The 21,644-nt window shown below is 43.7% G+C and overlaps 1 protein-coding gene across 1 annotated transcript in view; it reads right to left on the reverse strand.

Moving 5' to 3' along the window:
• Positions 1–21,644, reverse strand: part of KYNU (kynureninase) — a 78,260-nt gene that overhangs the window by 31,317 nt on the left and 25,299 nt on the right. The window contains exons 5-10 of the mRNA XM_054381158.1: positions 16,378–16,439; positions 14,931–15,002; positions 13,059–13,133; positions 11,234–11,380; positions 2,233–2,331; positions 1,419–1,492 (exon numbers count right to left, since the gene is read on the reverse strand). Of these exons, the coding sequence (XP_054237133.1) occupies positions 1,419–1,492; positions 2,233–2,331; positions 11,234–11,380; positions 13,059–13,133; positions 14,931–15,002; positions 16,378–16,439 (529 nt within the window). The remainder of the gene's footprint in view (positions 1–1,418; positions 1,493–2,232; positions 2,332–11,233; positions 11,381–13,058; positions 13,134–14,930; positions 15,003–16,377; positions 16,440–21,644) is intronic.

A 21,644-nucleotide genomic window follows, 5' to 3' on the forward strand; every position in this document is an offset into this window, starting at 1 on the left:
GCTCACAACAGGTCATATGTCATCCAAATGAGTTTTCTCTTATGGGTGACTGAGAAGAACTTATCAGCCTGATTTTGTTATCTCCTGGGAGTCTAGACAGCCTGAAACAGCACATAGGGCAGCGGAGCTGCTTAGTATAATATTATTTCCCTTCAAAACCTGATTTAGTTTGCCTTCTTCAAGCTAAAATAAAAGCAAATGCCAGCAATTTCTCCAAGTATTACAGTCAGAAAGAAAGGTTTACATTTGTTGGTGCATTAAAAGCACTGCTCTTAATATATATCCATAGAGACAGACAACATTTTAAACAACAGGTGGTTTGTGGGTTTTTTTTTCCCCTCTTCTTTTTAATGCAGCTATCCTCAGTTGATAGCAGAGCTTTTCATGGATTAGAGAGTCTTTGAGAACACAGATCTCCATGTAATGCTCCCTAGCTTTAGCAGTGGATATAATTTTAATGAAAACATGCCAGAATTAAAGAGCTATTAGAGGCAGAGCTGAAATTGTCTTTGATTTTGTTCACCAACCAAAGGCCTCAATGATTTTTAAAAATCCATTTTTAAATGAAGATGTTAAGTATTCTCTTTACATTAAACAGTCTCATAGGCATGATTTAAGTTGCTTGTTTCTAATTTTATAACCATTCTCTTTCATGATTAGTTTAGAAGTGATAGCAGACTCCAAGGAGGAAATGTATTTAAGATGAGAGCATGTACATTAAGAATTTCAAACTTCACTAACATTAGCATAAAACAACCCATCTGCAGTAACAAAGTCAAATAACCAAATTAGCTAAACTTGCACTACTCCTTTCATTGACACAGTAAGGCAGTAACAAATCATGGAATCCTACAATGGCTTAGGTTGGAAGGGACCTCAGAGATCATCTCCCTCTTCACCATGGGCAGGGACACCTCTCAACTAGTCTCAGCTGCTCAAGATCTCATCCAACCTGGCCTTCAACACAACCTCCTGACAGCCACAGCCTCCCTTCCAGAGTCTCACCACCCTCCTACTGAAGAACTTCTTCCTCAGCTCCACTCTAACCCTGCTCTGCCTCAGCTTCAAACCATTCCCCCTTGGCCTGTCTCTAGACACCCTCAGCAAAAGTCCCTCTGCAGCCTTCCTGTAGGATCCCTTCAGGTACTGGCAGGCAGCTCTAAGGCCCTCCTAGAATCTTCTTTTCTCCAGGCTGAACTACCCCAGGTTCCTCAGCCTATCCTCACAGCCCAATGAGTGTTTTCTGAAGCAGGGAATTTCTTCTGAATCTATGCATACATCCATAGACACAGATGTCCATGGTCTATCATTAGGAATCCATAAACTTTCTCCTTTGCAGACATTAACTCAAAAAAGAAAGATCGTTTCCCCATTTCTACTTCCCAGCACCTTTTATTTGGGTATGGAAAGACACTCACGCAGGTTTGATACTCCTGGAATGCTTCTCATGAATGAAGGCACCAGCGAGGCCTCCTGCTCCAGAATTCAAATACTGCAAGGAATAAATCACCACAGACACATCATGCTCGTTATCCCTCAAATACAGCTTCCCTCCCTCCATCTCACTCCCTAAACCAAAGCCATTTTAAAGCTTCTGGTGGTTACAAACTGGAGATGTTAGCATTTGTCCTCAAGTGCTGATGTGGGTGAAAGCAGATCTGTCTTTTTTTCACACATCTTCCTTGGCTCATGTTTGAGGTTTGAAGTCTAACAGGCTAGAAAATGTGCATGGCTGAAACAGTCCCCATGTCTTGCTAAAGACACAAAGTCATCAAACAACCCAGAGGTATCTGTCAGCTTTTAATCACAAGAGACATCGAAGGAACTAAAGGTAAATAGTTTGAGCTCATAGAAGAAGGTCAGTTTAGAGAGGAATCTTCTCTTCTTTAGGAACTCTACAGCCACAAGACCTTCTCAGTGTGGGAAATAAGAAAAGAGCCTCTGATACTGCAACCACAGAGCAAAGTGTGCTTCACAGCAGATGTTTAGCCACCACCAGCAGCCATCTCACATCCAAAAGACCTTGCAGGTTGCTGTTACTGCTCTCTTGGAACCTCTCCTAAGAAAGCCAGCACTAAAGCCAACGTCAATCTCCTCACTGTGGCACAGTTGAGGAGTCAGCCAAGTCTTGATCAACAGGTCAGGTACAGTTGTTACTCACCTGACCTGTCTGCTGACCTATTGTCTAAGTGACATTATGGAAGAGAGTCTCAAACAATGAATCTATTTTACCTTGTAGGAACACCAGCAGGCAAAATCTACTCCCCAGTCATGCAAACTAAGTTCTACATTTCCAACAGCATGAGCCAGATCAAAGCCAACAAAGCAACCCTGCAGGGAAGAGATAATTAATTAATATGATGCTTATCAAGGTAATCATCATTACAAAATTCTTCTAAAGAAAAAAAAAGGCAAAAAAAAAACCCCAAACAAACCAGCTGTAGAGCTGTACTTGCATCTGGTTCTGGTGTTCCCCAGCATAAGGAGGACACAGAGTTGTAGAAGAGAGTCCAAAGGAGGCCACAAAGATGATCCAAGGGCTGGAGCAGCTCTGCTGTGAGGCCAGGCTGAGGGAGCTGGGGGTGTTCAGTCTGGAGAAGAGAAGGCTCCAGAGGGACCTCAGAGCTGCCTGCCAGGACCTGAAGGGATCCTGCAGGAAGGCTGCAGAGAGACTTTTGCTGAGGGTGTCTAGAGACAGGCCAAGGGGCAATGGTTTGAAGCTGAGGCAGAGCAGGGTTAGAGTGGAGCTGAGGAAGAAGTTCTTGAGCAGGAGGGTGGTGAGACTCTGGCACAGGCTGCCCAGGGAGGCTGTGGCTGCCTCCTGCCTGGGGGTGTTGCAGGCCAGGTTGGATGAGACCTTGAGCAGCTGAGTCTGGTTGAGAGGTGTCCCTGGGCATGGTGGGGAGGTTGGAACAGATGAGCTCTGAGGTCACCTCCAACCCAAGCTACTCTAAGATTCTCTAACAAGCTATAGGCAGAGCCATTATTGTCCATAATGCTGGCAGTGACTCATGAACACCTACATTCCAACATATACTGAAGGTCTCTGTGACCTGGGGAAGTCAGATGGCTGAGGCAGCATCTTATAAACACAATGGTCCTTGAGGACTTTTGTACTTGTCCATTAAAAAATTTCAAAGGAATTCTGCCATTTCTTTGTGAAAAGAACTGTGTCTTTCATGGAAGGAAAATAATAATAATAGTAATAATAATAGTAATACTACTAATAATAACTATAATAATAATGCTATTAATGATAATAATGATGCTGACAATAATAACAGTAATGATAATTATAACAACAATAATAATAGTAATAATAATAATAATGCTATTGATGATGATAATAATGATGCTGATGATAATAATAACAATAATGATAATTATAACAATAATAACAACAACAACACCACTACTACTACTTAACCAAAACCAAACCAAACAAAAAACAACAATAGAAAAATAAAATCAAAACCAAACTGAGGCCCAGGGATGCCCAGATTCAAAAGCAGCAGTTTTACCCAGCCAACAGCCACTGGATGGCAGCAGCTTGAAACTAAAAAGTTCTTCCAAGTTTTGCTGTCTATTTAAGCACAGAGCAATACAGCTGCCTTTTTGTGCCTGGACTATAAATTAAATGTTGTTTTGCATTTTGCTTTTAAAACACCACCAGCCTTCTTGCAAGCAGCATGTCAGCGATACGAGGGAAAGCACAGGCTCCAGGAGAATCAACGTCCAGTAATAAAACAAAGGATTTTTTGGTGGGGTTTTGGTGGTTTTTTTAAACAATCTCTTGCTGTTTCTTGCACAAAGGGAGCCTCAGCTAAATTATTTAAATGACACTTCGGTGTATTCAATCTTCTGTGTAAACTAGACACCAATTGGCATGAGGAAGGCTTCCAAGGAGATGTGACGCCCTAATTCTTACGGAGGCCTTGGTGAAGTTAGCAGCTTAAGAAGTTGCTCCAAACCTGATGGGAAGAAAACTCTCTGCATGACCTGAACATTGGAATCAAAGCTCCAACAAATAGCCTAGCTTCCACATCCTTGGTGCCTTGTCTTCACAGGGACACATAGAAGTCAGTTAAGACAAATCAGCCCAAGTGCTGAAGCTGATGCAGAGAAGCTGAAGTGCAATGAATGCCCTCAGGAATGCTCTCACTCAGAGACAAAATGGCCTTGGTTCAGAGAAGTAGGCTACAGCAAGCTAAAGACAATCTGCTATTGAACACAAAGGCATTTGTAGGGTTTTAAGGCATTAACTTCCCAAATTCAGGTGACTGAAGGCATCCCACAGACTAATTTCTTTTTTTTAAGAACTGCTACGAGAGATTCATTGGTGGCAGTGGAAACCCAGAATGACATGAGAAAGCTGAGAGTCTTGCAGAATGTATGTGGCTGGCAGTATATAAGGGAAAATAAAAGAAATTTAAAACACAGTAAATCGCTCCTTAACATAAAAAATAGAAGGGCATATGAAGTAAATCTTGTGTTAAAACCAGTTGTCCTTTCCCTGTCGATAAGTGATAGACTGTAAAAAAAAAAAAAAAGAATACAAAAAATGTTCAAGCACAAGATGACAAATTAGGTAAATAGAGTAGATGGAAGGTAGGACAAGACTCCTCAGGACCTCCATCAGCAGGTTGGATGCCCTTACAGTCACATTCAGAATCACAGAATCAACCAGGTTGGAAGAGCCCTCCAAGATCAAGTCCAACAAATCACCCAACCCTATCTAATTAACTAGACCATGGCACTAAGTGCCTCATTCAGGCTTTTCTTAAACACCTGCAGGGACATCAACCACACCACCTCCTTGGGCAGCCCTCCATAGGCACATCTATACCTGTAACATCCACATGGCAGAGGCCTTCCTGGAAACCAACACTGGCTGGCACATATAAGCTTGCACCTACACCATGCACTCCTAGCCCTCCAGCAGGATGGCCACCTGTGTCGGTGTGAGCTGAAATTCCCCCCCCCACCAACAATAACCAGGCTAGCCCAGTCTGGAAGCAAATGAAAAGCTGTATTTACAAGCAGAGTCTAAAATCTACAATGAAATGCAATGAATATATACAAATATACAAAATTCACAACATTCACAAATATATACAATCAACAGAAAAAGCACAACCGATCTCCCTTTGCTTCCCCCCAAGGGGACCCTCCCAAAGGGGCCTCCCTCTCCCAGGAGCTTCCCCCCCCAGACCCCCCTGGACAGAGAAGCAGAGTTAGTTAAGCAGAAAGCTGTTAACTTAGCTGCCAAGGTCAGTGTGTTATCTTCAGCCAGAAGAGAAGAAGAAACAGCAGCCAGACAGCCCAGCAACTGCCCCCACTGCCGAACGCAGAATGTGCAGAATGCCTACTTTGTTTTGGGTAATAGTTCTTAAACATTTCTATCTATCCAATGGAAGTGTTTAGAACAATCAGTATTTTGCTTTCTTACACCCAATAGTGACTTATTTACATTCTTTCACTTTCTCTGTTTTGAACTTTGCAAGGAAAAATTAAAAAGACAGTTTCAAACCATCACACCACCCATGGCTCATCTCCCTGCCCTGCTTTAACTGCCCTGTGAAGAGAAACTGAAATCCCTGGGGCTGTTTAGTCTGGAGCAGAAAAGGCTGAGAGGGGATCTGATCAATGTCTATCAGTATCTGAGGGGTAGGTGTCAAGTGGAGGGGGACAAGCTCTTTTCAGTGGTGTGCAGTAATAAGACAACAAGGAGTAACAGGTTCAAACTTGAACATAGAAGGTTTCACATCAACAGGAGGAGAAACTTCTTTACAGTAACGGTAACAGAGCCCTGGAACAGGCTGACCAGAGAGGTTGTGGAGTCTCCTCTGGAGACTTTCCAGACTCACCTGGATGCATTCCTGTGCAAACTACCCTGGGTGATCCCGCTCTGGCAGGGGGCTTGGACTCAATGATCTCTTGAGGTCCCTTCCTTGCTCTAATGTACTATGACACTGTGCTTCCCAGCACCCTGGAACGGGTTGGCAAACCTTGCTAGGCACAATTCAACTTCCTAAGGAGGCAGAGCCTGGAAATGTGGGTTCAGCACTGGCAGGTTTCCTGCCTCTTCTCGGGAACACCCACTCGCAGCAGTTTGTTCAGAGTTGTCATCTGCAAGCTGGGTGGTGCTGGTTTGCTTTCCCTGGGAGGCGTCTGGCACTCGAGTCACACAAACAGCAAATGTTTAGCCACACAGATTGCATGGCACAAGTAAAACAAACTCAAACAGCTCTCCCTGCACAAGCCACGCACAACCAGGGCTGCGTGGGAACGGCGCTTCCCCAGGCGAGGGGGAAAACAGAGCTCTCCATCTCCTCTGGGTGAAGGAGAGGACATGTGCTCTCTCCCCTGCCTCTTCCTTTTTTATTCTCACATCTAAAAGTCATTTCTGCAAAGTGTCTGGATAGCTGCTGATAACCAGCAGGTAACAGCTCAGCATGGACAATGACATTTGGAGAGAGGGAGAGAAATGACAGCTTCACACCGGCAGAGCTGGGACGTTTAGAAAGAGAGACAGGAAGAGAAATGAAGATGAAGGATCTTAAAGCCCTTCCCACTGGGGCTCAAGAGATTAAGATACTTTACATACAGTACAGAGTCAGGGGAAAGTACAATATAACCTAGGAAATTAAAATTGTATTTGAAAGCTTGAGTCTTCTAAAAGTCAGCCACTCCTTGGCTTGAGGAACAAAAATGCCTGAACCCCCTCCATTCTCCAGAGCAAGCTCCAAAGCATGAAACAAGGAAAACTGCTACATCCTCCTCAGTCTGCTGATGAGTCCCTTGCACAATACATAGTAATTTTGATTTATCTGAGAGACCTAAGATGGAAAAATAGCCTGAGGTCATTTTTCAAGCTTAATTTAGTTCATTTAATACTTAATGACTTAATGAAGCTGTCTATGTGCAGAGCTTTCACTCTGGGAGGAATCTGAACGTATGCAGAGAACTTAGGAAATTGGCTTAAAAAATGTAAAAGGAAATCAGTAACTTAATTCGTAAATGATTCACCTCAAGAATCCTAGGACGTTTTCCAGACCTCCTGAGCTTGCAGCTGAAATTTCTAGCCAAGCTCTGATAGGATTTTATTTCAGTTGTACATTGAAAGAATTATTAAGACCATCTGTGCAGGAGTCTTCTCTCTGCTGTATTGGCTGACAAGTGATTTCTCATTTTCCCCCCTCCTCTTCTCAAGTGACACTTCCACCTTGTATTTTCCCCTTCTGACTTTCTTCCTTGTCAGCTCTCCCCAACCTATTTTCTGTTCATGAGCATGGGGTCGTTCATCACCCTTCATCCACCAGGAAAGGAGCTTTGCATTCCTACAATGACCTCTTGGGCTTATCCTCTTCTAATGCACATTTGAAAGGACTTCCAGCCTTTCTGTGAGAATGTGGCATGTGTAAGAGAATCATTCTAACCATTTGTGGTTTCAGAAGGTCTTGAAGGAGATACAGTCTTTAAATCCACACACCTCCTGTCCTGGAAGCTTGCCAGCCTGGGGACAGGGACTGGCTGGATGCCACTGAACAGAAATGAAGCCCATACACATTACACAGATGCTAATGACTCTGGTTCAGCAGTTGTTTTCTTGTTCTCCTCTAACCCAACAGCACCCCTGACCTAGGAAAAGAGTAAAGCAGTCAACTGCTTTGGAAGAGCCAACATCTGGGGGCTTTTTGGTAACCAGAAGCCCCAAGACCCAGAGAATTGGCCAGGGCACAGGACTGCCTCTTACAGTATTGCAACAGCAAACTCCTCATGAATCACTGATTGCAGAGCTGTTCAAATAAACATTTGCCATATGCAGATGTTTAAGTGTGGTATAAGAGGATGTTACAGAGTGCTTTGTATAAACATATAAGCATCACTTAACCCAGGGGCAGAATTCATGGGGACGATGAGCTGAGTGTATCTGACAGCAGGGAACTCGAAACAGGGCTGCCTCATGCTTTGCAAGCTCTATGGCTACCCAAGCAGCTCTTCAGGCTGAATTCCTTTCTCTTTTTAAACACAGTAATGACATTTGAGGTCATGAATCCACCTGGATCCCACTCCTCTAACCACAAAGAGGCAGTAAACTCAATTTTTGTGTATTTTTTTTCCACCTCTTTGAAAAATTCTGTGGAGGAAGAGCTTCACTGCTGCATTATGACATTCCTAACAGGCATGCAGGTAGAAACAGGCCTTTGACATCTTTCTGTGACAGCTGCAGCACTGAACTGCTCTCAGAAACTGTTCTCTTCTTCAGTCCCATGATACAGCCTCTGTATAACTGTGTGGTGTCTTTGTGTATGTCCACGTGGAAACACAAACCCCACAGTTAATATTTTCATTATTTGCACTACTTGATAGAAAATTTTAAGCTGTCTCCACTAAATCCTGGTTATCTCCTCAGATAATGTAGACATCAAATCAATTTTCACTCCATATAATGAACTATCAGTGACTAGAACACAGGTTCTCAGCCATTTTGGGGTATTTTATAGCTTTCAATTGAACTCAGTGACTTCCACAGTCCAGAGAGCACCTGCAGAGAGGCAGTAAGGTGACAGACCTTTTCCAGGTTCCTCATATCTACAGCAGAGAGGAAAGATTTCTCTCTCAGACACCTTTCAGGCACAACACAAAGCAGATTTTGGGGGAGAAGCACTGCAGGCATATAGGCAGTGTTCAAAAAGTAGACATGGCCCTCTGGAACATGGTTTAATGGCCATGGTGGTCTTGGGTCAACAGTTGGACTTGATGATCTTTGAGGTCTTTTCCAGAGGAAACAGATCTATGATTCTGTGTCTGAATGAAAGCTTTGGTGCCACCATGAGTGAGAGCTACTAGAGCAGGGGGTGGCACCACCCTGTTCATTACCTACCTTTCCTTTCAAACATTTCAGCATAGCCTTTTTGACCATTTGTGGTCAGCAAAGACCCTCAAAAGGAGGCACCATGAAGTTATTGCTTTCCAAGGAGCATGGAGCTCATACACACCTCTGTTTCCCTTGCAGCTGATTTCCTAATTTCTTTTTCCCACGGTTTTCTGCATCCATGTCAGAGGTTGGTCTTTCTCTGTGCTGTGTTCAAGACCAGTTCTGTCACCAGGTACTGCTGCTCCATGAGAACATTCCCTTTTTTATGTCCCACAGGCCCTCCACTAGCTCTCACACCTGCTCTGCTCTCCCAAAGGAGACTTTACCATCACTTTCCAGCAGCATAACTTACTCTCTGACCTCCAGAAAAAATCCCACTGCCAAACCTAAAGCACAAGAGAAGATGTATCACCTGTTGTGAGCCAGGAACCTCTCCAGAGGGTTAAAACATCAAATACAGTCAGCTGGGTTGTCAAAATCCAGTGATACTAATAGAAGCTTATCTTTGAGTGATTTAATCTTCTGTGCTATAAGGAACATCCAATGAAAAAAATGCCCCTACAGAAAATCTGGTGACCTGCTGTTGATAAAGAAGACTTAATTAAAAACTGTTTTCTCCTGAATTCCTAAGGCAGTTGAGATGGTTATAGAAGGCTTTGCATCCACATCCACAGAGCACACATCCTGCAAGCTCCAAAGGCTGAGTCATCACTAACACACAGCTGTCTTGTGACATTGATGTCCTCCACTTTGTGTGTGCCTCTGAAAAAAACTGCTCAGCTGAGTCTGAACACTCCTGGCTCTATGGGGAGCTCACCTCCCTGCTCACTGGGGGCAAAAATTGCCTCATCGTGGCTGCAGGAACAGAGGAAAACCATGAAAGTCTGACAAAAAAAAGCAAAAATCTAATACAGTGGAAACTGTAATGAGCAATCAGAGCTGTGATTTCCTCCTCCTCCTCTAAACCTCTTGGAATTCTGTCCTTCAAGAAAAGCCCTGTAGAAGTGAACAGTCATGAATCCTACAGTGCATAAGGAACTGGAAACTGGAACACAGGAAGTTCCATCTAAGCATGAGAAGGAACTTCTTTACTTTGAGGGTGGTAAAGCAATAGAACAGGCTGTACAGAGAGATGATGGAATCTCCATCTCTGGAGTCACCTGGATTCATCCCTGTGCAACCTGCTCTGGGTGAACCTGCTCTGATATGGGGATTGGACTTGATGATCTTCAGAGGTCTCTTCCAACTCCTAACAGTCTGTGATACTGGAGAGCAGCCAGGCAGAAAGGGACCTGGGGGTGCTGGTTGACAGCAGCTGAACATGAGCCAGCAGTGTGCCCAGGTGGCCAAGAGAGCCAACGGCATCCTGGCCTGCATCAGGCATAGTGTGGCCAGCAGGAGCAGGGAGGTCATTGTACCCCTGTACACAGCACTGGTTAGGCCACACCTTGAGTGCTGTGTCCAGTTCTGGGCCCCTCAGTTTAGGAAAGATGTTGAATTGCTGGAGCATGTCCAGGGAAGGGCAACGAGGCTGGGGAGAGGCCTTGAGCACAAGCCCTATGAGGAGAGGCTGAGGGAGCTGGGACTGTTTAGCCTGGAGAAGAGAAGGCTCAGGGGAGACCTCATTGCTGTCTACAACTACCTGAAGGGAGGCTGTAGCCAGGAGGGGGTTGGTCTCTTCTCCCAGGCAACCAGCACCAGAACAAGAGGACACAGTCTCAAGCTGTGCCAGGGGAGGTTTAGGCTGGAGGTGAGGAGAAAGTTCTTCACAGAGAGAGTGGTTGGCCATTGGAATGGGCTGCCCAGGGAGGTGGTGGAGTCACCATCCCTGGAGGTGTTCAGGAGGGGATTGGACGTGGCACTTGGTGCCATGGTTTAGATAGGCATGAGGTGTAGGGTGACAGGTTGGACTCGATGATCCTTGAGGTCTCTTCCAACCTTCTTGATTCTATGATTCTATGATCTCCCAAAACATAATAGAAGTGATTTTGATTTTTTTTTTCTGCATCCTAAGTAATTAGCAACACTGCAGGGTCCCTGAACCCCTGGGAATATAATTTCATAATTCATGGAACTCAGGTCTTCTGTTCCAAAAATGATTCTTCCCAACTTCTCCTTTTCTAGCACTGGAGGTAGCCAGGACACAGCCTGCAAGATTGCTCTCTCAGAGCAATTTCCTCATGGAGCCCCCAATTCCCAAAGGATCTGGGCACAGAGGGCTTCTATTCAGAGCCCCAAAGGTTTCCACATGTACTCTGTTATGTTCCACCAAAGAGCAGAAATTAAAAACACTTTGCAAAGAAAAATTGATCTAAAACTAGCCTTAGAAGGATGGGTTTGGAGCAATCCTACCTTTTTTTGGCCAGCCTTTGTTATTCTAGGGATGTCAAACAACTGTCCCGTGTAGTACTGCACCCCACTGAACATGATGACAGCGATAGAGTCCCCTTCCTTCTCAATTACAGCAAGGATATCTTCAGTCCTCAAGGTTTCCTCCCCCTAGAAGAGAGTTAAAGCAGACATTTTACATCAACTCTGGCACTAATGAAACTGTCATTTCTTATCTCACGATCTGTATTTTACCACTGCTTGCATAAGGAGATCAAAAGGCAATGCTTAGCCTGGTAATGATGCACAAAGGTAGGGCTGTGAAGTAGCCTATGAGTAGATTACACTAAAAAATAAAACAAAAACTCATTAGCAAACTTATCTTGAAGGTGCCAGTGATGAAAATAAAACCTATTCACTTCATACTCTAGCGTGCTTCATGCTTTTTAATAGTTCAGACAGTTTAATTTCCACTAAAAACAATAATCCTGGTGCAAACAGCATATTTAATGATTTTCCTTGGTGACACTTGAAAATTGTCTATCAGTTTCACTCTGTACTTCCCTGATCAACTTCACATCCCACTGGAAGCTATTATAAACCTGCCATATTTCTGTTTCAAAAACAATGAGTCTCACATCATCAAAAGCACAAAATAAAAAATCCCCAAACCTGAGGTCATTAACTATAGAGGAATTTCAAACAAAACAAACAAAAAAAAACCCCAAAATCCCCCAACCAATAAACCCTCATTCTTGATTCTTTGTTGGAAAATTACCCTCCCATCCTCCTCCTGTCTTCCTAGCGAGGCATCATGTACAGCACACCACCACCTAGGGATCAATTAGGCAGTGAAAACCTAGAATTTAATTACTCTTGGTGCTGAGAAAGAGCCTGGGCAAGAGGGTTGCATTGCAAGGAGCTGTTGTTATCTCACCCATCTTTTGCAGATCTACCAAGTGTCCAGGAGCAGACTCTTTACTCACAAGATGACTCAGATTTCAGAAGCAAAAAGGTCACCATCAGTTTACAGTTAGGTGGCAAAGTTCCTAATGCTGCAGAAGTGAAGCAAGGCAGCTTTTCAGATGAATCTGAATTGCAGATTACCCAGAGCAGACCTTTCCCTTGCTCTCTGCTGCTGTTTATGTAATGGCAATCTTTTACCTTAGGGCATTAAAAGGACATTGGGGTTTCTCAGTCAGCTACTGTCTGTTGCAGGATGCTGTCAGGTTTTGAATACAGGGAAAACAGAGAAAATGGGATTATTTTTCCTGCTGTAAGGCCAATGGGCTGGTTGCAAGAGACAATTATAAAATGGGCTCCAACAGAACAAAAAAAATGTACACAGAAGCAGAATACACAATTCTTAAGTTTTACCTAAAAGTACCAGTAGAAATAAATTATAACTTTATTGTGGCCTTCCAGTATCTTGAGGGGGCCTACAAGAAAGCTGGGGAGGGACTTTTTAGGCTGTCAGGTAATGACAGGACTAGGGGGAATGGAACAAAACTAGAAATGGGTAGATTCAGATTGGAAGTTAGGAAGAAGTTCTTCCCCATGAGGGTGGTGAGACACTGGAACAGATTGCCCAGGGAGGTAGTGGAAGCTTCATCCCTGGAGGTTTTGAAGGCCAAGCTGGATGTGGCTGTGAGCAACCTGCTGTAGTGTGAGGTGTCCCTGCCCATGGCAGGGGGGTTGGAACTGGATGAGCCTTGAGATCCCTTCCAAACCAATTCTATGATTCTGCAGGCAGACACTAGAGTACTTGAGAATGGATGACTCCTCTCCCATAGAACATGCTTCTGCCCTTCACAACAGCACGTAAGACTGCCATATTTCTCTCACCAACCTTCTGAGGCTGCATCAGGAGCATGCATTTCTCCACGTCAAGTTCATGAAGCCGAAGCTGGGACTCAATAGCATACTGGAAGAGATATCCATGGAGAGCATGTTAGAGAGGAAACAGCTAAAGAAGAATTTGCAAACACATCAGAACTTCAGCACAGGGACTCAGGTGCCTGCCAATTTGCACTAAAATTGGCACTTGAAACCTAGACCAAATCCACAGATTTGTGGATATAAACCAGAACACAGGAAGCTCCACCTCAACACGAGGAGAAACTCCTTTATTGCGAGGGCGACGGAGCACTGGAACAGGCTGCCCAGAGAGTCTCCTTCTCTGGAAGCTTTCAAAGCCCTGTCTGGATGTGGTCCTGTGTGGCCTACCCTAGGTGATCCTGCTTTGGCACAGGGGTTGGACTGGGTCATTGCTGGAGGTCCCTTCCAAGCCCTATCATTCTGTGATTCTGAGATAGCTTAGGTCAGAAGGGACCTTAGAGATCATCCAACCTCTTTGCCATGGGCAGGGACACCCTAGATTTCCTTTGGTTTGAAAAACATCAGAATTTAATTCAGCTTATCAGACAGCCTGGATCAAATCAAAGCCTAACTCCTCCAGGATGAGTCCACAGAGGAGCACGAGCATGGAAATGTGGTGGGTGATGTGCTTAATCACACAGCCTGCAAGGACAACAGCCACACAGAAGAGTGGACATCAGCTCTCCAGAGGCCCTGGATGTCCACTTTGCTTGGTAGCACATGCTGAATCCCAGGCTGTCACACATGTCACATGAAATGGGGTTTGGCCAGCCCAGATGGGCTGTCTCAAGCCATTCTTACACCTTCAGTCTGCTCCACAGCTGGAAGGAAATAAGAGCCCTCAACTCTCTCAGCGTGTTTTGAAAATCCTACCTACTGATTTTATCAGTAAATAGTGGTTCTGGAGACAGCAGCAAAATAACTGAATAATACTTTTAAACAGTTTGAAATTCCGTGGCAGGAACTGAAATGAACAATGCTATTAAACAGTTTGAAATTCCATGGCAGGAACTGAAATGAACAATGCTATTAAACAGTTTGAAATTCCATGGCAGGAACTGAAGTGAGAGTGGTTCCAAAGGTTAGCACTGAAGGACCACAGAAGTTTAAGAAGATGGAGTCCAAATGTACAAAGTGCTTCTGGAACAAAGGTGGGATTAGCATAAACATTGCTTAGAATAAAAGGCTGTTTGAGGCTTATGCTCACCTGTGCCATCACCTTCATTGCAAATAAAACAGTTAGTAGCTTGAGTAACTTTTATCACACCTCAGAAATCAAATTATCAATTTCCAGGAGTTTACAGAGTTGGTGATGAAGCAGCAGTAGGCCATGCACCTGAAGATGAATTTTCACTAAGCCGTGATGCACAGGCTATTGTCTCCTACTTTATAGCAGATAAATTACATCTGAACTAGCAATCTAAAGTGCTAAGAACAAATATTTCCATCTCTGTCTGGGGATATATAAGTGTTAATGCTGTGAGTTTGTATTGATTTGGTTTCATAAAGTAAAACAGCAACAGGAATTAATAAAACATTTACAACTGCAGTTGATTTAGGCCAGTAGTTTGCTCAATGCCTTTAAAATGACTAATAAATCAATGCACCCATTCAATCTTTTCCCCTTGTAACATTTTTTTCTTTTCTTTTTTTTTCCATTATTTGAACAAAAGGCATAAAGCTACAATCTGTAAAAGACCCTGAGCTCCAAAGCTTCTGACAGATTTTTTTATTGCGACATTACTTAGACAAGATGAGCTAATAAATATTCAAATCAGGCTACTGATAGGCTTTGCAAAAATATGATTAATAATACAAATATGGTGAAATATTCATTTCTTACATGGTCAGAGGGAAAGGCTCTGGCTTCTAGAAGAATTTTGTAGCGTCTTGGAGTAGGCTTAAAGAAGGATAGCTGTTAAGAACAACAACAACAAAAGAATAAAACCCCTGTATGGTAAAATCTGTCTAAGCAGAGATGAGAGACATGCTCCCAGCCTATAACTTAATAAAGGCTGCTTTACTTTCATGCAGACTACAGAGAATCCCCCAGAAATTACAACATTTCTTTGTCCATAGAACACTTATCAAAGCAGAGAAGCATTATAATACTGTGCTTCATCTATCCATAACAAAGGCCACAGAAATCCAGCAGCAAAAACCTTGCACTTAAGAGGAATTGATGGCAAAGCTTTGACTGTGGCCAGGGGAGCTGGGATTTCAGCTGGCTCGTTCCCACAAGCAAAAGCAGCAGCTGAAGAGTAGCAAACAGTACAAAGGAATTGGATTTCCATTCCTGCCCTAAAACATTGATTATTAAATCATTCCCTCCTCTGAAACAAGACTGACTAAAGGACTAAGTCTTTTCCCAGGACTTCATCTCAGCTGCTTTAGCTGAATGATCTTTCCTTTTCAGCTCTTCCTGGTGGGGTAAGTTGGGCTTGCTGTCATGCTGAGAAGACGAGGAGAAGACTTACAAGACCACATATTCATGCTAGCAGTGGCTACCCCAAGCTCAGAGCCAGCAGTGTGGCATGAGTGCAGCTGGGTTGCACTTAACAGGCTTGTTCTTGGGCCCCATCCTGCCCTGCTTCAGGTTTCTTAATTCAAGCATGGTCAGAGACATGTTACAGAGGAGGGGATCAGAGCAGTAAATCCTTGTGAAAAATCACACAACAGCCTTCAGCTGACCCAAATGTTTGGAAATCCTACAGAAGCAGGGACAGGCTGCACATAACCAGAGAGATCTGTGCATAAGGAAGCCACATTCATGACCACTGGGTCACAAAAATCCAAATCAGGGGCTTTACCCCATTTTAGGGCTATATAAAAATCAAAATGCCATCTCTTGTAAGCAGCTTTACTTTGAGCTTGGTAGAAATGACAGCTTTGTCTTCCTCACAAGTTGAAGCCTTGTTCCTCAAACTTTGAAACGTGAAGTTGAAAGTTGGGGAGGTATTTGTAAATGTAAATTTGTAAAGTTTGTAAATTCTCTCATTGTAACATGGTCTCCTCTCTAAGGATTGACATGCTGCACATGCAAGAACAGCTCAAATTTCCCCTACAGAGTCCTTGAAAACATTTCTCTGTCCCGTTTTTCTGCTTCATGTTAAGTGGAGCCAAGTCCTGCTCAAGCCAAAGCATCATCCAAGATACAGCTCCCAAGAAAAGTTAGGCTGTCATCCAGTGCTGTCCTTGGGAGATGCTCAGGAAACACTTTGCTCACATGCACAAAGAAAGGACAAAGATATTTGTCAACAGCACATCAAAGAAACACCATAAAGACATACCAGCAGGAGGTGCAAGTTTACAGTTAGTCCATTCATTAAGGCTACCTCATGCCTCTGGGCACCTGAAAGAAAAATAATTTTTTTAAACCCCCAACAAACAAAGAAAAAAAATACAAACCAACAATCTATGCTTAGGAATTTTCTTTATCATTTCAGAGAAATCCAGCACAGTGTTGAGAAAAAAGGTAAAAGGATGTTTCCAGTCAATGTCTCTGCAAAGGCTGGAAAGCAAACAAATGTTGGAGGTGTCATGACAGTGAAGCTAAAAGATTTCTTGTCTGACTCACTGCAGCACACTAGCAGGAAAATATTTATTTTTTTCAGGTCAGCCACAGAAAACAAAACAGTGAAGTATTTCCATTTCCTGGCAAAGCACTGGTGGATTTATTACCATTAATATCTCAGACAAAAAAATCAGGTCAGAAGACTACACTTAAGGCAAGACTTGCAGGCTTATTTTGTGTCATAAGTTCAGATGCAAAGCAAGTCAGAAAACATATTGAGACCATCACCTGGTGTGAGTGGTTACTGTAACGCTGAGCTAAACCTCATCTGTAATAACAAAAACCCAAACAAAACTGGCCTGTAACAGACCATTATTAACGTGGCAGTTTAGCAAGAAGTCATACCCACAAAACTCCAAGGTTAATGGCAGCTGCCTCGTAGCTACATCCAATCACAGGCAGAGATAATGGACTAACAACTAATTGTTACTGGAAAGCACCCAGCAACAAATTCTTGAACCCTTATCAGCCACTGGTGAAAGGTTTTAGGGAGGATGAGGAACTAGGTGTTGGGCAGAGCACCACTGAGGTGTGGAGAAAAATCAATTCCTGTTGCTTTCTGCTTTTCTTGATGTCTGATGTTGAAAAGCAGTTATTTACCCTTGACATAAATCACTGCTTTGAGAGTCTTCTTCAGCTGGAAGATGGACTCATGCACCTTGACCTTGGCATTGGAATTCACCAAGGGTGGAAAGAGGTTGCAGACAGGGGGGTTGAAGATAAGTATAGGGAGGGTAACAGCCACACTTGAGATCAATAAAGAGGAAAGAAAAACTTGATGTTGGAGCAAAAAGGGTGAGGGGACCCATATGAAAGGGAGAGGAGAACCCTGTGTTTCTCCTAGCCCTGCCCTGGAGGGCACACACAGTCCCAACCAACACAAGTGAAAAGCAGCAAGAACACCAAGATACTCCTGCCATACCTCACCGAGTTTCGTTAAGTTCCCAGCCTAGGGAAAAGACTTAACCATGGGCTGAAGTCAGTGCCAGCAAATACAGCCAAAGAACATGGAAATCTATAATTAAGAAGAGTTTATTCATTAATCCTTCCTAAGCAGGCCTCAGGTTCTGCCACCACACAAACAAACAAAACAAGCAAACAAAAAAAAAAAGAGAGAGTTAAAAAAAAAAGAAGCAAACAAACAAAAAGCACAACCAAGAACCATTCTGATTGAGGTGTTCAAGGACCTTTCTTTGCATTGCAGAAATCTTCAACAGGACAGAAAGATTTGTCAATAGTTGTCCAGGCCATAAGCCAGGAGCATCATCATGATTTTAAGAAGAAACATGGGCAACCTTGACTCTTCATAGGGGAAAAATAAACTCTCTTCCTCCTCCCTTAAACTCCTCTCTTTTGCTTTCTTTCCTGGTAGCGTCACATCTGCAGGCTCCATGCTGCTGAAAGAGGTCACCTTGTGGCTGTTCTATTGCAGATACAGGAGACAGCTAGAGAGAGTGATTGCAGCTCAAAACAATATTATTTGCAGTCTTAACATTTCTATGGAACTCTGGGGGCTGAAAAAAAAAAAAAAAAAAAAAAGGTATAGCATCAAGCAATGGTATTGTTCTTGTTTCTCTCTCTGCTCCTTCCACAAAGTCTGTGGCTTTCACAGCAAATCGTACTCCACCTGCTGCTCCGCTTCCGTGTCAAACAAATGGTTAACCTGTAGATCACTTTCAGCTGCATGCTAGCCTCCCAAATTAAATCTGACACTACATTTGTCATGTAAGCCTTGGTCTTCTGTAAATTATATATTTATTAAAAGCTTTCCATTATTGAATTTCATGCCCACAAAACAAACCTCATCCGTGGCATTGGCAAACTGCTATCCTTTATAACCTGCGCTGGGTTTCGGTAAAAAACCTTCCCCTGATCCAATTAACCTATTACAATATTCAAAGACCCAGCACACAGGAGACAAAAAATTATGTTTGCTTTCTTTATTTCCTAACTTTATAGCATATCACCAAGACAGGCTAAAACCTGTATGTTCCTGCTTGATAAATCTCCTTTTTAATCAAAGGAAGCAGCGTTCGCAAAGTACAACTTCAGAGACAATTATGATTGCGTTAGGCAGGCAGTGCCATCCTTCTCCTCTCTGACTGCAGTGGGAGCCTGATCCTCACCAGAGTAAGTAAAAACCAGCTTATAAAATGATTGGGGGGGGGGAAATAAAGGCTGAGGGTCCTGTTTCTGAAAACAGTTTGGTTACTTCAAATAATCCTTATCAGTCAAAGTCACTCCAGATCTCCTAAGCATTCAGTCTCTCCTCAACAGAGACCTGCCTGAGCACAGCGTACAGCAGCAGCCACACAGTTAATCTTGTTCCATCAGAAGGTGATCCTGCCAAGGTTGTAATGTTTTAATAAAGTCTGGTAGGAGAAGCTGAGATTACAGTCACTGCGTTGTGCCACTTGGTGTGAGCACAGGAAAGAAGGGAAAAACCCCCAAAAAACAGCAAAAAACCCACCCCCAAAAAACCCCTCTGGCATTTCACTGTGTATTTACTGCTGTAACTTCCATTGAACACGAAAATGGGACTGCTTTTAATAAGCAAGGTGTTGCAGCACTATAAACCATCAACCAGAGAAAGATATTTTACAGCCTTCAAGTCCCTTCCCCAATAAAACTCACCAAATAATTTTTACTTACTACTACCACTTAGAATGAGAAATGACAATTCCTCCTCCACAACATATTAAATATTGAATAAAAAAGAATTAAAGACAAATAAAACTAAATAGGGTAAAAGCCTGGTTCTGTTCTTGCATTGCATTCAGTACAAAAAGGAACTCAGCATTGACTCAACTCACCAATACTCCTTGCTGGCAAACAGTACTTAATCATAAATAACATATTGAGAGAGAGAATTTTAGCATAATATTTCCCTGCATTTATTCTCTTAGCCTTTTCCCCTATTACCTACAATTTTACAAATCAGGTTTAATTACAATGTACCCATTAGGGACATATTAACCCATTTGCATTCTAAGAATCACTCTGGAAAAGAGCTGTGAAGATATTTGAGCAGCTCCCCAGGAGCCAGCAGTGCCCTCATGCAGCCCAGCAGGCAGCTGTGTGCTGGGCTGCAGCCAGAGGAGTGTGGGCAGCAGGGCAGGAGAGGGGATTCTGCCCCTGGACTCTGCTCTGCTCAGACCTCACCTCCAATCCTGCCTCCAGTTCTGGTGTCCCCAGCAGAAGAAGGACACAGAGCTGTGGAGTGAGGCCAGAGGAGGACACAAAGATGATCCAAGGGCTGGAGCAGATCTGCTGTGAGGCCAGGCTGAGGGAGCTGGGGGTGTTCAGTCTGGAGAGGAGAAGGCTCCAGGGGGACCTCAGAGCTGCCTGCCAGGACCTGAAGAGATTCTCCAGGAAGGCTGCAGAGGGAATTTTCCTGAGAGTGTTTGAAGACAGAACATGGAGGAATGGTTTGAAGCTGAAGGAAAGCAGGGTTAGTGGAGCTGAGGAAGCAGAAGGATGGTACACGAGGGTGGTGAGACTCTGGCACAGGCTGCCCAGGGAGGCTGTGGCTACCTCCTGCCTGGGTTTTTTGAAGGCCAGGTTGGATGAGACCTTGAGCAGCTGAGTCTGGTTGAGAGGTGTCCCTGGGCATGGTGGGGAGGTTGGAGGAGATGAGCTCTGAGCTCCCTTCCAACCTGAGCCATTCCAGGATTCTTTAAGGATTCTGTGATGTTTGAAGAAATAAAACCCTGCATCAAATCTGATGGAAGATTTGATCCCAAAGTACATTTTATAGCTGAGTTAAAGTAAAAATAACCAGAGAACAATCTCCAACCTGACATTTGTGGTGTAGTTAAGTCTGTAGAAGTGGATGGGTGCCATCCAGAGGGAGCTGGATGGGCTGGAAAGGTGAGCTGAGGAGAATCTCATGAGGTTCAATAAGGCAAAGTGGAAGGTCCTGCACCTAGGTTGGGGCAATCCTGGATATCAGTCCCAGCTGGGGAATGAGATTCAGAAGGCAGGGGGAAAGGGGAGAAAAGGGAGAAAAATGGGGAAAATGGGGAAGAAAAATGGAAAGGCTGCTAATAAATCAGATGAATTTTAAGCAAAGCTCCCATTTCTCTCTCCTTACACCCAGAATACTTTTAGGCAAGTATTATAATACAGGCTGGCAGCCTCCACTAGACAGATGGCTAAGGGAAAAAACATCCCAGCCTGACTCTACTTTCTGCAGTGACTCTTAACCTAAAGCTGAGGCCAAGCTGACCCTTGCACTAGCCCTGGCAGGAGATCAATGCTCTGCCTACTCTGACACCCTGCAGGGAGTTCACAGGGGCCCACATTTTGCAAACAGAGCAGTGGCAGACATCCACAGAAGGTGATGCATGAAGGATGCTTTACTCAGGTGCTTCAAGTTGTCCTTTGGGAGATTTTGGCTTTCTCCTCTGGTTATGTGAAGAGCATCCATGGTCTACCTTGTTACTTGACTGATTTAAGTGTCTGAAAGTAGATAACATGAGTACACTCCCAATCTCACAAGACATAAGATAAATTCTCCACCCTGCAGTTAATTAAGTTCAAGGTTTCCAATTTAAAAGTCCTTACTCTGCATCAAGTCAGTTGTGTGACAGGTCATATTTCCCCAACTGCCCACAGCTTCCCAGTCATACCCTACCAGAACAAGAGCATCCATGTGCGAGGAAAGATCAGTCAGACTAGAGAAATCTCTAAATCAGCAGCATTCAGCATATCCACACCCTTCAACTCTTTATATGCTCACATTGTCATGCTGCGTGATGGTTAATGGATGACCACACTGAGCTTGCCCTTGAAAGGAATGAAAGCAAGAAAAAAAATATTTCTTAACCTCCTGAGCAATTCTAGCTACTACAGTAGCAACTTCCAAAATCACAGAATCCCAAAATGGCTCAGCTTGGAAGAGACCTCAGAGCTCATCTGTTCCAACCTCCCCACCATGCCCAGGGACACCTCTCAACCAGACTCAGCTGCTCAAGGTCTCAT

The sequence above is a fragment of the Indicator indicator genome, chromosome 5 (genome assembly GCF_027791375.1).
Source record: "Indicator indicator isolate 239-I01 chromosome 5, UM_Iind_1.1, whole genome shotgun sequence".
In the NCBI taxonomy this organism is placed as follows: domain Eukaryota; kingdom Metazoa; phylum Chordata; class Aves; order Piciformes; family Indicatoridae; genus Indicator; species Indicator indicator.